The following is a 16,311-nucleotide window of genomic DNA, read 5'->3' as shown; positions in this document are numbered from 1 at the left end:
GCTTGTCAAGTAAAACACAGGCTACCCAGTGACATTTGAATTTCAGATAAACAAACACTCTTTTCATATAAGTATGTCCCAAATATCATCTGGGACATATTATACTGAAAAAGTTGTTTATCTAAAATTCAAATGTCACTGGGCACCCTGTGTTTTTATCGGCTAAATCTGGCGATTCTAGGAACAGCCTAAGACAGAAAGCCCCTTGTCACCCCTGTTCCCCCCTCACTGGCCACCTCACCTCAGGGATGGAGGGTGCCTCACTCACCTCCTGCCTCCTCCCACCTCCTGCCATGCCGCTGGGCAGCCCCTGCAGACTCCACGTGCCTTCCTTTCCTTCTCGGAGTCTCAGTAACCTCCCAAGTACAGCAAACCCAGCCCTTCTGCGTCTGCTGCCTGCAGAAACCCAGCATACACTGCCATCAGGGAGGACACCGTTTGCAGGACTGCACACATACAACTCCGTTTCTCTCCTCCCCAACCCTGGCCTGGGGTGCACCTGGGGTGGGGTGGGGCGGGTAATGCGGGTCTGGTCTTGCCATGAAAATCAAGCTCACAAAGTGCTTTCCTGAACAAAAGAGCAGCTCTTTCTGAGATGAATTGACTACCTTGAACCCAGTCACACATAAATGCCCAAACTCAAAAACAGCTGCAGTCAGTTATCGTTTCTTTAATAGCGCTTCTTTCTCTCTCTCTCTCCATCGGGAGCCAAGGAATGGAGTTAACTAGAGACAGAGGTCGGGAAGTGGCAGATGGTGTGTCACCCTGGGGGGGGAGGGCATGCAAAATGCTCACCGGGGAACTAGGGGAAGACTGACAGACTTGGGGGAGGTTCAAGTAGGTGGAGCAGGGCCTTTCTTTCTGCCCCTGCTGCTCACACCCCCAAGGGAGGAATGGACCCATAAAGGCCCTGGGCTAATGCAGAAAGAAAGAGGCCACCAGTGGATTCCAAACTTCCGCACTAGTAAGGTCTCTTTCAGTATTTTGCTCTACGATCCATGTACTATGGAACATTTTTGTCTAAGAAACAGATAACATTATAAAATCATTTACCCCCCAGTTTTATTACTCAAAGATATATACATGCGAATCAGTTTCTGATCCACACGATATACATAGTTTTGCCTCACCAATTCAATTCCAACCCAAAGCAAGGAAACAATGTTTTCACATGATGCTGAGAGCTGTGAAGGGGCTAAGATTCTATTTGCAAACAAGTTAGCCTTGTTAGTCTGAACTAACAAGTTAGCTTGCACAGTGCATGGATGCTGGCAGAACACACGAGATTCCTGAGTCAGAGACAAGGGACTCTATTTCTCACGGTAATAGCAGTAGCCAGAACAAGCAGCATTTTATGGCAGGGAGGTCCCCGAAGCCCCAATTTCCAGCAGTTGATGCAAAGAGGTCCAGGTGACATCTGCACACACAGTGGGTTGCATTACAGGAGAGGAGACCTGAGCCCAGAGAACCAAAATCTTGTATAACGGAGAGTAAACCTGCCTGCCCTTTGCCCCAGATAGAGAGGTATCCGCATCCTACAGGGCAGAGGACAAGCCTGCCCTCTGCTCCACGGGGAGACACTGTCTTCCAAGGCTCTTTGCTCTATAAACATCTTTATAAACAGATGGTCCAGAGCAAAGGGACCTAGTCCTCTGGTCACAAGATGTTCAGAAACATGAGAGACCCATGGAGAACTGCTCCCAACAGGTGGTGCCTATAGTCTTATTTCACGGAAATGTATAAATTTGTGAATGGTCTCAAAATACAGGCTGTCCTTGCTTTGCATGATACTGCGTTACGTAAATGCCTGCATATAGGAACTGTGTCCTGAATTCACACAGTTCCATCGTGACTTTCAGTCTGCACGGAGAATAGTTTGTGGATTACTGTTAATACCATCCAACATGAGGTGGGCATGCCTCAATCGTATGATCCATTCAGAGAATGGAGACAGAGTTCCAGAAACGTGAAGATTTTCATTTAGGGCAGAACCTCTCCATTGCAAGAAACAGAAAAATAAGGTCAGATGTGCTTGGAGAATTAAAGAAACTGACTAGTTCACATATTCGAAAGTCCAGGTGTAGGCTTTTCTTAGGGGCTCTGCAATGTCAACCAAAATGAGATTTTCCCATCTCTCCTCACTGCCTTCTCCAGTGTCGGCTTCCTCTTAACGGCCAGCAACTTCCAGGTACACATGCCCCTTGCTTATGTCCAGCAAAAGAGAGCATCTCTCTAGGTAGATGCCAAAGGACAATAAGGCGGTTGCTATTCCAGACGTCCTCAGCTTCTTGAGCCTTATTGACCAGCCTCGCTCCTGTGCCAATCCCTGAATCCATCACTGTGGCTAAACAATGGAATATGCTGGATGGTTTGGGTAAGCCCAGCCCTCGGGATCTGGGGATGGACTAGGGTTGCCCGAAGCTGTGTAAGGGAGAAGTGGCTGCCTAAATAACATTCAAAGTGTGTCGCCAAGAGAAGAGGGAATGTCTTCTGCAGCCCCTGTCCACCCAAGTAGGCTCTCATAAGTTGAAAGCCATTGATCAGGGTCCCCAGTGTACACAGGGTCCCAGAATCCTCCTTCCTGGTCACTGTTGCATTTACTGACCGTTTCAGGAGCAGCCCCTGCCTGGGACCTCAGGTGTGTCTCACTCACATGACTAATGGTGGGATTAAAGTCCCACTTCCTTCAGATGGTATATTAGTTTCCTAGTGCTGCTGTAACATATGACCACAATTTAGTGACTTAAAACAACACACATTATGTTACAGTTCTGAAAGTCAGAAGTCCAACACAGGTCTCATTAGGCTAAAACCAAGGTGTAGGCAGGACATGTTCCTTTCTAGAGTGGAATCCATTTTCTTGCCTTTTCCAGCCTCGAGAGGCTGCCTGCATTCCTTGGCTCCTGCCCCTTTCCATATTCAAAGCCAGCTATGGCAAGTCGAGTCTTTCTCATATCACATCCCTCCAATACTCTCTTTTGCCTCCCTCTTCCTCTTTTAAGGACCCTTATGATTGCATTAGGCCCAGCCAGGCAATCCAGGATAATTTCCGTATCCAAAATCAGCAGATTGTCAACCTCAATTCCCGTGCCATGTAAGGTAATGCAGTCACATGTTCCAGAGTTCTGGACGCAGACATCTGGAGGTGGGGGGGTGGGGTTGGGGGTGGTAATCCTACCTACCAAGGTTAGCTGGGTTGCCCACTGTGTAATTGGAAAGTTTTCTATTACCTGTTTAAATATAGAATCTCCTTTCTAGTCTATGTAACCACCACCAGTGGAGAAGCAAAAACACCCCCTATTTAAATGTGATGTATTTTTCTATAATGACTTATTTGTGAGTGCTAATCTCATTGCTTTCATCACAGAGCAGTTCTGTGAAGAAATGCACTTTCGTAGTAAACGAATAAACTGGGTACAATGGATGACAGTGTGGTCCAGTATATGTAAATTTAGTTCCTGTTTACTATTTTCATTTATTTTCTCCTACCTCAGGCTTTTTACAAAATTCAATGTAGATTCAATTTTTATGGTTACCATGTGGATCGCATCCCATCATTCTTTCCTCTTAACCCACAAGGATATTTTTCAATTCAACAACTACATTTTTACAGTGTCAAAAACACAGGAAATTGCAACATTTTCAAAGGGGACACAATGTTTTCACATGAAGCAATTTAACTAAAAATGTGGGCATTGCCACTATTTCTCTTGTTACAACTCAGCAGGATGTGTAATAAAGGAAAACTTCTGGGCAGGTTCCTTAAGTATAGCAAAACGTGTGCTTTGCTTAACAAATGTATCCTTCTCAAGATTGGAATGCAACTTAAGAGTTGAGAATGAGTTTGAATGAGTCACGCTTCAAGGCAGCCATTTTGTGATACACAAGGCCAGACAAGTAAGTTCAAGAACTCATCCTAGAAAAAGTGCTACATACCTCATTGCTGAATATCACTATGGTCACCTTTGAAGTACTCCCCTTGGGAAGCTATGCACTGATGCCAGCGCCTAGTCCACCCTTCAAAGCAATTTTGGAACTCTTTTTCTGGAATGGCCATCAGAGCTGTCATCGTATTACCCTTGATGTCCTGAATGTCATCAAAATGTCTTCCTTTCAATATTCCTTTATATTTAGGTAAAGAAAGAAGTCATTGGGAGCCAGATCAGGTGAGTAGGGAGGGTGTTCCAATCCAGTTATTTGTTTACTGGCTAAAAGCAGTGCCATGTGAGCCAGTGCATTGTCGTGATGCAAGAACCATGAATTCTTGGTGAAAAGTTCAGGTTGTTTCATCTAACTTTTTCATGCAGCCTTTTCCGCCCTTCCAAATAGTAAACTTGGTTAACTGTTTGTCTAGTTGGTACAAATTCATAATGAATAATCCCTCTGATATCAAAAAAGTTTAGCAACATCGTTACAACAGGTCGGCAAACTTAATTGTCAGAAATCGTATACTGTCTGTGAAAAGAGGAAATGCCAGAGCCCACTTGGTTGCATTAGGAGTTCCCAAGGCCACCCTCATTTTTATTTAATGAATATGCGCTTTCCATTCTTCTCTGTAATATATGCGTATTGCATTTATTGAAAAATAATCCTTTAAATACAGTAGTTCCCCCTTAATCTGAGGGGGATACAGTCCAAGACCCCCAATGGATGCCTGAAACCATGGATAATACTGAACCCTAGGTATACTACGTTTTTTTCCTATGCATATATACCTGTGATAAAGTTTAATTTATCAATTAGGCACAGTAAGAGATTAACAATAACTAATAATACAATAGAATAAGTATAACAATGTACTGTAATAAAGGTTGTGTGAATGTGGTCTCTCTCTCTCTCTCTCTCTCTCTCTCTCTCTCTCTCTCTCTCTCTCTCTCCCCCTCCCTGCCTCCCTCTCTCTGATAACCAGTCTGATAACCCAGACAGCTAGTGACTAGCGGGTGGGAAGCATCTATAGAACAGAGAAGCTGGACAAAGGGATGATTCACGTCCCTGGCGGGACAGAGCGGGACAGCGTGACATTTCATCACACAACTCAGAATGGTTCGCAATTTAAAACTCACGCTTTGTTTATTTCCAGAATTTTCCATTTAATATTTTTGGATCATGGCTGACTGTGGGTAACTGAAACCACAGAAAGCAAAACCACAGATAAACGAGGGCTACTGTACTTAACACTGAAAACTGACACTGAAAGTCATGTCCTGTAGTGGGAGCGGCATGCCGAAACCAGAGGTGTGCTTGCCTGGGGGTGAGAGATCATGGGGCAGGAAGTCCCCTGAAGGCTGGGGTTTTTTTGTTTTGTTTTGTTCTGTTTGTTTGTTTATGGATGAGATGAGGAAATCTCAGAGATCAACACACACGTAGCCTGTAGAGCCTCCCCGAGCAGGGACAGGAGCCACCCCGCCATTAGCTGCGTGGTGTGGTGCAAGTCACGTAAACCATCTAGGGCATAATTTCTTCATCTGTGAAAAGCGGACAATCACAGCACCTACCCTTGGCCACGGCCTCCACCCCTGTGCTCCCCCAGAAGGGCCTCTGTCCCAGCCCACAGTGGCCAACACCGGACCACTGCAGCTTCTCCAGGGGCATGGAGTAGGCTTTGTCCAGCCACCCTCCGTCCTGGGGCAGCAGGCAAGATGCCCTTTACCTATGCTACACTCAGTGAGAAGCTCCGTGCTACCTACAGATTCTTTTGGGAACCAAAAAAATCTGCTCCAGATGGTCTGCTGGTGGGTCCATTTAGGTCCAGAAACAATGGACGACTATGAAAAGTTAGAATCTCTGTTTTAATTTTGTTTTCAGTTTTTTAATAACATCCTCAGCATTTCCAGCTGATGTCCTATCATCATTTTCATATATGAAAAATGTTCTTCAAATACAGAAAAAACATCGTCGACCCAGAAGACCCCCGCTGTGCCCGATTAACACTCACCGGCCAGGTGATGGCAGTGTCTCCGGAAGAAGTGGAATTTGCCAAACAAGCCATGTTTTCAAGGTTTGTGCATGCTTTCAAGTTGGTGTGCCCAGAAATCTGTGGCAATCAAATGCAGAGGTCAGGGCCGTGGCACCTGATGCCTCTGAGTCGATGGGAATCACTGTTGGTTGTCAAAGTGTTATGTTGAGGCCATTTCTGTTCCATTCTTTAAGATTAAAAACAAAACAAAAACAAAAACAACGGTCTGAGTTGCCCTTTGGTGGCAGTAGTGCCAATCTCACTCTGGCTGCCATAGGTGTTTCTCCCAGTTTGCGCTTGGACTTTGAAATTTGTTTATGACATTTTTAAATAAAAGTAAAATTTTAATTTTTATGAAGTTTTTAAAAAGTGATCCACGGCCCTTGCCCGTAAGGATAAGATTTGTGTTTAAGGCTATGCCTGGAGGAGAAGGCAAGTCAGTAAACAGCAGAAGACCGGATGTGAATGGCGTCCCCTGTCCACACTCTTTGGCTCTCAATTTGGCCCAACAGTTCCAAGCCTACTGCAGGAATGGAAACCTTCCCATGAACAGATTTGTTTCGTGGGCTCCCAATCCTTTCAACATTTCATACCGAATGCATAAAGCCTTTCTTTCTGCTTCCTGATACAATGACTGGTGTTCACTGAGCACTTCCTCTATGCAGGGCTTTCTGTGTGCCTAATTGTTTGCTCTTGTGCAGCCCTGTGGTCTGGGTACCGCCATCATCATCCCACGTGACAGGTGAGGAGACCCAGGCTTGAGAGGACAAACTGCCCACGAGGCATCCATCACAGCTCATCTGCAGTCTAGGAGCCTGGCTCCAGACTTGAGCTGTTGGCCACCCTGTGGGAACCAGTTTCCTGCCTTCCCGACTCCTTGGCTTCTGCCCTGGGCTGGTTTGAGCCCGTCTCAGCCCAAATGAGGCCTGGAGTCCGGAGGACCGTGTGACCTGGCCAAGGGCACTGGAGTCAGGACCTGTGCTCTGAGAGGGTGAACCCTCTGGTAAGACCATCACGTCCTCGCCTTTGTTTCCACAGGCACCCGGTGATGAGGAAGTGGCCTCGCCAGTATGAGTGGTTCTTTATGAAGATGAGGATAGAACACATCTGGCTGCAGAAGTGGTACGGAGGACTGGCGGGCATTTCGAGGGAGGAATATTTCAAAGCAGTTCCAAGGAAGGCCTGATCTAGCGAGAAGAGAGTCCTCGGTGTTTGCAGAAAATGAACACCTTTTAAGTGATGCTGCCGGACAGCTACTGGCTGCTGTCTCCTGTGGAAGGTTCCGGCAGCCCTGTCATCCTCACAGCAGAGCGGGAGAGGGTGGCCAGGGGAATGTGGTCGTTTGCAAATCCCCAGTTCACACAGGTATTTCATGTGTGTCATCTTTATTCACGTTGTAGTCAGTCCGACTCACCTATCTGGAATCACTGTTGGTTGTCAAAGTGTTACGTTGAGACAGTTTCTGTTCCATTCCTTAAGACAAGAAAAAAAAATGCCTGTATGTACAGTGTCATTGCTTTGTATTGTGAGAGTATTTTTGTTGCTTGCTGTATCCAAAACAGTGTCTTGGTCCTAAGGTCACTGCAACCACAGAGGAACCACACACGCCTCCCGCGGCCACAGTCTCGTGTTTAGGGTGACGGGGCAGGACTGTTTGCTGCGGATTGCTCGTCGCACTTCTGGATTGCAAATTATGATGTCACATTTGCTAGACTGTGTTGGTCACTTATGAAGCTTTTTTCCCTCTGATATGATGAACCGTGTGAGGACGCACAGAGTTTCACACACAGGCCTGTTCTATGTAAGCAGGACATGGAGATGCATTCGTGGGGAAGAGCAGCTTTGGCAGGCAGCTCCCACCATCCCCACAGCTACGGCTTCTGACAGAGGGTTCCCTTTTCTTAGGCGTGAGGAACGGAGTCCAAAATAAGAAGCACCTCATTCTGTGCTGTATAGAGAGGAGAAGGAGACGGTGAACCGGGGAAGGAAGCAAAAGCAACATGTAAGAGAAGAAAGGAAAGAAGGAAGTAACGGAAGCCAGGCTCCCTGCCAGGCCCTTGACAGGGTCATCTCATGCAAGCCTTACAACCAATTTCGCATAGAATCATTGCCATTTACAGACAAGAAAACCGAGGCTCGGAGAGGCTAAGTCAGCATCCCATGGTCTGACCCAGACCTCACTGCACACAATGAACAGAGTGGTACCTAGAAGATTTCCAGTTTGAACACAGCAAAAGAGTGACTGAAGTGCACAGGTAGTCAATGAACCAGGAAAATCAGTAAAGGGATGACTGATCTGCCTGTAGATGATTTAACAAGACTTTCTTAAAAAAAGAAAAAAAGACTCTCTGAAATGTGATTCTCACTACAGATTTTTAAATTTCTACAAATTATGTGCAGGAACTTCTGCACATAAGACAAGAAACTACGTTGTATATCTGTGTACACATCCAAGGCCTACGTGGATCTATGTGGACACATCCAAGGCCTTGTATATTGACATCAACAAAGGATCTAGCAGTCCCCAGTTTTCTGTCTTTCTGTAATGGCTATAAACACTCTTTGGTGGGTTAAGTATGTTGCATAACATAAAAACACACGGCTATATATAGGAAATATACATTTCTAAAATAAATAAAAGTGTTACTAATGGTTACACTTTTGTTTAAAAAATTAAGACATGAAGAGAGTTTGAGTTGTCTGAAATTTTTTTCTTTTTCTTTTAAGGAGGGCCCAGCTCACAGTGGCCCATGCGGGGATCGAACCGGCAACCTTGCTGTTATTAGCACCACACTCTAACCAGCTGAACTAACTGGCCACCCCTGTCGAAACATTTTTAAGTGCCTGTTACTAAAAGCATAGGAAGATGCACAGAATTCTTTATCAACTCTCAAGAGTTCCTAACAATAGCAATTTTTAATATGCAAGAATAAGGTCACTGAGGATATTTTATTTTTTCAGAGTTTAAAATTATGCTGCCCTCATTTTATAGGAAAGAAGGGGAAACTGGAAGAACACACCACACACTCCATAGGTCAACCTCAGATCTTAATTCTCTGAGCATCACTGCCTCCTGGTCCTGTCTTATGGATACTGTTCCTGGGCTAGGTTTGCTTTTATAATCAGGTTCCTCACTGCAAAGCTTCCAGGGGCTTTGCAGTGTGGGTGACATTGATAAACACTGATGCATGTTATCAGTTACTGATCCAAATTACAGGACATGAAATCTGAACAGGGTGGATGATTAAGAAGAGTGTTGAAATTCTGTTTGAGACTAATAGGCCCCATTTAGGGCAGTAAGTTTCAGCACATCTCTAGAAATTTACATGGATTACAATTTTAAAGGCTGTACTGAAAGTTCTATGGCAATAAGGCACGGCAATAAGGCAAAAAAAAGAAATAAAATGCATACGATTGGAAATAAAGAAATAATAGTACCCCCATTTACAGATGACATAATTATCTACATAGAAAATTCCACAGAATTTATTTTTAATAAAAACACAAAAGAAACCTCTGAGGACTAGCAAGTGAGTTTAGTATAAATTTAGCAAAACATGAACAGGATCTATATGCTGAAAATGAAAAGATGCTAATGAAAGAAATCAAAGACCTAAATAAATGAAGAGACTTACTATGTTCATAGATTGGAGGACATAAAACAGTAAAAATATCAATTCTCCCCCAGATTCAGGTTTAATGCAATTTCTATCAAAATCCCAGCAAGGTTTTTGTAGACATATTCGTATTCAAACTTCTTAAAGTTTCAAGGCACAGGCCTTGGAATAGCTAAAACCATCTTGTCAAAGAAGACTGAATAGGAGAAATTACTCTATCTAATACAAAGATTTGTTATATAGCTACAGTAATCAAGACAATGTGGTTTTGGTGGAGCCATAAGCACATAGATCAATGGAACGCAATAGTGAATCTAGAAATAGACCCGTACAAATATGCTCAATTGATTTTTTATAAAGATACAAAAGTAATTCAATGGAAGGAGGATAAGTCTTTTCAATAAATGTGCTGCAGCGATAGGGTAGCCACAGGCAAATACGAAGAACCTCAACATAAACCTCATACCTTATACAAAAAATTAACTCGAAATAGATTACCCTAAACATGAAATGGAAAACTATAAAACTTTTTTTGGAAAATTTGGGGGACCTCAGGCTAAGCAAAGCGTTCTTAGACTTGATGCCAAAAGCACAACCCGTAAAGGAAAGTTTGATAAATTAGGCTTCATCCAAATTTTAAACTTGCTCTGCAAAACACTAAGGTAAGAGAGTGAAAAGATGGGCTCCATACTTACTGGGAGAAAATATTTGCAAACCACATGTCTGACAAAAGACTAGTATCTGGGCTATATGGAGAACCCGCAATACTCGACAGTTTTTTTTAAGTCCAATTAGAAAATGAAGAACACAAACAAACATTCCACTGAAGAGGATATACAAATAACCAATAAGCCTACGAAAAGATACTCAACATCATTGTCATCAGGGAACCGCAAATTAAAACCACAGTGAGATACCACCATGCGCCTACTAAAATTGCTAAAATATAGTGACAACACCAAATACTGGCAAGGACGCAGAGCCACTGGATCAGGCATACATAGCAGGCAGGAATGTAAAATGGGAAGAGTCACTCTGGAAAACCACTTGGCAGTTTCTTATAAAACTAAACATACAACTGCCATACCACTCAGCAATTGCACTCCTGGGCATTTAGCCAGAGAAATGAAATCTTGTGTTCACACAAAAACGTGTGCATAAATGTTCATAGCAGCTTTATCCATAATATTCAAAAACTGTAAACAACCAGATGTCCTCTGATGGGTGGCTGGTGAAACAAGTTGTGATACATCCATGCCGTGGAACACTGCTCGGCAATAAATATAATTTCTGCTACAAGCAGCAACTTGGATGAATCTCCAGAGAATTATGCTGAGTGAAAAAGCCAATCCCCAAAGGTTACATACTGTATAATTCCATCTACGGATCATTTTAAAATGCAAAGTTCTAGAAATGGAGAACAGATTCGAGGCTTGCCGAGGAGGAGGGTGAATAAGGAGAAAGTCGGGTGTGACTCTACAAGGGTAACATATGGACCCTTGTGGTGATGGAAGTGTGCGGTAACTTGACTATATCAATGTAGAAATCCTGGGTGTGATTTTGTGCTATGGTTGTGCAAGACGTTGCCATTGGGGAAAACTGGGGAAAAATCACACAGGATCTCTTTGTATTGTTTCTTACAATTACACATGAAACTACAATTATCTGTAATCATCTCAGAATCTACAATTATCTTGGAGTAAAAACTTTAATATAAACAAAGTTTACAGCTTAGCTTAAATAAGGCATTTACGCTCTCTCTTGTTGGTTCCTAATAAAATGAAGAACTGAGCTATGTGCCAAAATTTAGCAGAACAGACAACATTAGTTTTCTTTTGTTGAGCACTAATGTATGCATTTGTGGAAGGGGTAGAAAACTTCTTTAAAAGTTTTCTAAATGTATTCAATTTAATATTGAATACAAATTAATAAGGATTCAACAAATTTGCTGTATAGATTTTATGAGGGACACTTAAAAGGGGAAGATGTCTTTAAATTTCTGACATAAACATGTTGACTAAGCCTTCGGTATATATAGCTATCCAAGTCTGTACCTAATGATTCTCCACGGATGTTTATAGCAAAGAACTATATTATATTTCCTCTAAACATTCTGAGAGAGAATTCTCCTTTTGTTTCTGTGAATAAAGCCATATTCTGACCCCCATGTTTTTATTGATGGTAATTGCACGTATCCATGACATTGACATAGAGAGTGTAATTCTGATGTTACTTCATTCATTATGCCTTGTATGCATTGACTCATTATAAAAGAGTTGGGTTTGGGTTTTTTTGGGTTTTTTTTGGTTGAACTATTTTCCTATAATATTTCCGGAAAGTCTGGAAATATTTCATTTTTAATAATTTAACCATCAAATACTACCCTGAAAATAAGCTAGAGTAATTTATTGATGTTTACTTGATTGATGTAACAAGTCAATTATTATAAAATTTGAATTGTAATGAAACTATGTTTTGTGCTGTGTGATGCATGTGGAGTGTAAAATCTATTTTCAAAACTGGATATGTCTATTTAACCAAAGACTATTTCATTCTTCATGTGATTTCCATGCTCAATTAAATAAAATTGACATATATATATATATATATATATATATATATATATATATATATTCCTATCATGTAATATTACAAATTGACATTATTAGATTTCTAAGAAAATGGAGACTAATGCAATAAATCAACAGTTAAATTCCAATAGAAAGGAAAGAATTGGCCAGCAACTTCTGTTGATTTTTAAGGCTCTGAGTACAATGCTCTTAATTTGCAGACTTGAAAATGCTGATATAGCTACACAGTGCTATTCCCACCGTGGGAAGTATTTGCCATTTTTAGCATAGTTGTTATTCCTAGAGTTGAGGGCTACGAAAAGCTCCATTTCACTGAGAAGAAAACATGCCCAAGGGGTTACACATACAGTGTGGCAAAAAACTGAGACAGGCCCATGAGAGTGACTGCTGTAGACCACCCACCAACACTCCAGCTTCCCAGAGACATTCTTGCCCTCCACTTAGAGTGACCAATCGGCCCAACTTACCCAAGACTGAGGGTTCCCCAGGGCATGGGACTTTCCACAATAAAGTCAGGAAAGTCCTGGGCAAACCGATGCGCTGGTCAACCCTACCTCCACTCTACCTCAGGCCCCCATGTCCTGAGCAGGCCATCTCCAGAGCTGACCCACCTGGAACCCCTGCATTCAAACATCTCCTCAACCCACGGTCTGTCCTCCCAGAGCCCTGAGGTTCTTCACCCTCATCATCTGACACACTTGCTCAAGAAGGTGTTAAAATGGATAAAGAGAATTTAGGGGATACAAACTGTCACACTACATGAGCAGCTGTTTCAAGTTTTCTCCACTGTCTTCAGCTCTTACATCCCACACCTTTGTTCCTTTCACTATTAGCAAAAACCGTGCTTCCCAGAGAACCCAAAAGCCTTCAGACGAGCACCCCCTGCACCTCCTTACAGAATGTTCTATAACAGCAGCAGCCCCTTTCCTTCTCTCCTGCCCAGTGAGCAAGGCAAGGTTTATCAGAAGTAGAAACCGGTGTGATGAAGGAAGGGCGAGACAGGGGGCAGGTTAGGGTGTTGTTTTCAGGATGGCTGACATGCCGCATCATGGGAACTAAGCTACAGAAGGAAAGAAGGGAGTGAGAGCAGGAGAGGCTGGTGCAGAAAAAAACTGGACCATCCGGGGACCAGTTAAGAAAAGAACAGCTGCAGTGGGGGTACCTGAGCAAAGCAGCTGGAATAAAGTGAGCTATGTGACCCAGCAATCTCCAGGGCCAAGTTGTCAGTGATGACAAAGGCCATGGCTGGGAAAATGGCAGTTGATAATGTCAGGGTGAGTCAGGGGATGTGGTCAGTGAGTGAAGGGTGAGCAGGGCGTGGGGTGGTGCCAGCAGGGAGGAGGGAGAGAGGCTCACATGGGGTGTCAGCTCTTGCTGAGATTAACCTAGAGTCATGAGCTTTAAAGGAGCAGTGTTATTTTGTTTTGTCTCATTTTACTAGAGGAGTAACGATTGGTAAAGCACTTACATGGCCTTTAAAATAGACTGGCAGAAATTGAAGCCATTTTTGTTTAGCTTTGTGAATTTGGGAACTTCATGAATCCTTTGAATCTGTTTCTTCATGTGGAATGGGACAATCATAATACAGTGCTTGGCACACCATAAGGATTAAAGAAGGGTTATTTATGTGACATTATTTTCACTTTGTATATTAGTCATTTGTTCAGGTGCAGTCTCCTCACCAGGACTGTGAGCTCCTTTAGGGGACAGATTTCACACATGGCCCCGTTTCAGACTCATGGTAAGTATTCAGCAAATGGTTGTGGCAAGAATGGATGAATTATCTGTGGGCTTTGGGACAGCCCCTCCCCAGGTCTCAGTGAGTACCTTTCACGGACACATTTCCTTATCTCCTCCTCCTGCTGTGAATCTCCTGCCTACCTTCCTTGCCCCTCAATGAGGTCATCTATCTCCTGACCACTTTCACATAAGCAGTTGACCCTCCCAGAGCTCTTAACAAAACTTCACCACTTCCACACCTGGCGATTTTTTCATTACACCCGCGGAAAGAATCGCTGCGCCACCTGGTGGCTATCCCTGGGAACTTCACCTGTCTTGGAATCCAGAATCCAGGCAAGAACACTCTTGCGTACAGAACGCATAACTCAGAAACTGTGGGTCTGGGATCCCCCTTTAATGAAGCATCTGTAGTGGACACACATGCACACCAAGTTCTCCCCTCTGAAAATACACAAAGATGTTTTCCTGCACACAACGACAGGACAAACAAATAAATACTTTGTGAACAAAAAATGGCTACTTGGCAAGCCTGACAAGCTCAGTGACTAAAAGTAACCTCACAGGGATGATCTGATCATAAATTCCTAACTGAGCTGGTCATGGTGGTAGTCACATCTCAGGCCTATAGCTTCCTTAATAAAAGGTCAATCTTTACCTTAACTGAGCCCTGTCCATTGTACTTATGCATCTAGGATAACATACCTTTGACATGTCAGAGTAATTTTCTTTTCCAGACCTCTCAGAGGCATAACCTCAGGCACCAGAACACAAGACTATGAAACCTCTCTTTGTTAGCTTGTTATCCACATACCATCTCTATTTACTATAAATGTTAGATTGTTAGGTATCCTGTACCCACCGATGTAAAGAAGTGTGTCTTTTCATATTACTTTTCATGCAGACCTGGAGATTTCCCTGTTTTGCTTTCTCCTGCCTCCTTCATCAACCACCAGTGGATTTCAGGTAACCCTCCTTAGTTTTCTCCTTTGATACTAATGTATAAAAAGAATGGCTGAACTGCCATTTTCTGAACCATTTTCTCAATTCCATGAGCTCTTGCTTCCAGGCATGTCCTCAGTTATTGGCTCAAATACACTCATAAAATTTTTCTATAGGTTTGGGCTTTCTTTTGTTGACAACTTGATGACATTTTGATAGTGATATTTTAATTGCATATTGCGTTAATTATTTTTAATTATTTATTTTGTATTTGAATTATTTATAAATAACTATTTAATTATTTAATTACAGCAGTTACTGTAATTGAACTCCTGCTATGAGCTAGGTATTTTGCATATTTTTTTTTTAAATCTCAATTGCCCTGCAAGGAAGAAAATGTTTCAGTTTTCTATTTGGGAAACCTGTGACTCAAAGCTCGCAGACCTGCACTCCTGGGGCTCGGGACCAGGTGGGAGACCCAGCCAGTACTTAACTGAGGACCTTCTGATTCCAACCCCTCCTTTTAATGCTTTGGGGGTGTTAAAGAGACTACCACAGGCCCCCAATGGCTTCACTTTTGTGCTAAAAACCCACGATACCAAACCTAGCTTTAATACCTGACCTAATTCTGTTTCAACCTCTCCCAGAAACGTAATCTTAATCAACCTTGGAATTTTCTGGACAACTCCAACGTGGTAATCTGTCCTGTGAGCGCTTTCCATCCCCCCCACAGAAAGAGGAAGTCTGCCAGATAAAAACCATTCTCTTCCCGCTGAAAAAGATGTCCTGGTCTAAAAATAATCCTTCCTTTCCTTTTGTCAATAGCTCCCACACCCCACCCTTCTTCCTATAAAAACTTCCCATGTTGTACAACACCGCTGAGTGTCCTTCTAGCTGCTAGATGGGATATTGCCCCATTCATGAATCACTCAATAAAGCCAATTAGAGCTTCACATTTACTCGGTTGAATTTTGTTCTTTAACAGAGGTTTCAAGAAGAACCAAGTTAGAGCTACAGAGTTTTCCTTCTTGCTTCTATTCCCGCCCCAGGTGAGTGACCATGCCTGGCCTGGCGCAGGCACTGCTTCCAGCAAACACAGGGACCATAATCGGTGGGGAATTTACTGAGTGCCAGGCCCCGTGTTAGCGCTCCATGAGCTGTACCTTATTCAGTCTTTGTAGGGACCTGGGAGATTAGCCGTCCTTCTCTCTATTTGCCAGGTGAGGAAACCTTCCCAGAACCACACAGCGAGTCATGGGTGGCACCCGCAAGAGCCCCGACTTCCACGTCCATGCTCTGAACTACCACCTAATAGGCTTCTTTCTCCATGTGTTTTTAAGTAGCAAATTGTGATTCAAATTTTTAATTTGGTTCGGTACTACAGGAATAATACATCAAGTGCGGAGCCAGGGCCCCAGCAAGGCTTAGGAGTTCCTGCCATCCTCCCCCCCCCCACCCCCACTTCCTC

General features: G+C 43.2%; 1 protein-coding gene across 1 annotated transcript in view; it reads left to right on the top strand.

Annotated features, from left to right (window-relative positions):
• CREG2 (cellular repressor of E1A stimulated genes 2) overlaps positions 1–9,332 on the top strand; it is a 30,563-nt gene extending 21,231 nt beyond the window's left edge. Inside the window, exons 3-4 of the mRNA XM_019753785.2 lie at positions 5,885–5,998; positions 6,995–9,332. Coding sequence (XP_019609344.2) covers positions 5,885–5,998; positions 6,995–7,142 — 262 coding nt within the window. The 3' untranslated portion in view covers positions 7,143–9,332. The remainder of the gene's footprint in view (positions 1–5,884; positions 5,999–6,994) is intronic.
• The last annotated feature ends 6,979 nt before the right edge of the window (positions 9,333–16,311 follow it).

The sequence above is a fragment of the Rhinolophus sinicus genome, linkage group LG05 (assembly GCF_036562045.2).
Source record: "Rhinolophus sinicus isolate RSC01 linkage group LG05, ASM3656204v1, whole genome shotgun sequence".
Lineage (NCBI taxonomy): Eukaryota > Metazoa > Chordata > Mammalia > Chiroptera > Rhinolophidae > Rhinolophus > Rhinolophus sinicus.
This window is presented reverse-complemented; position numbering and strand designations above follow the sequence as displayed.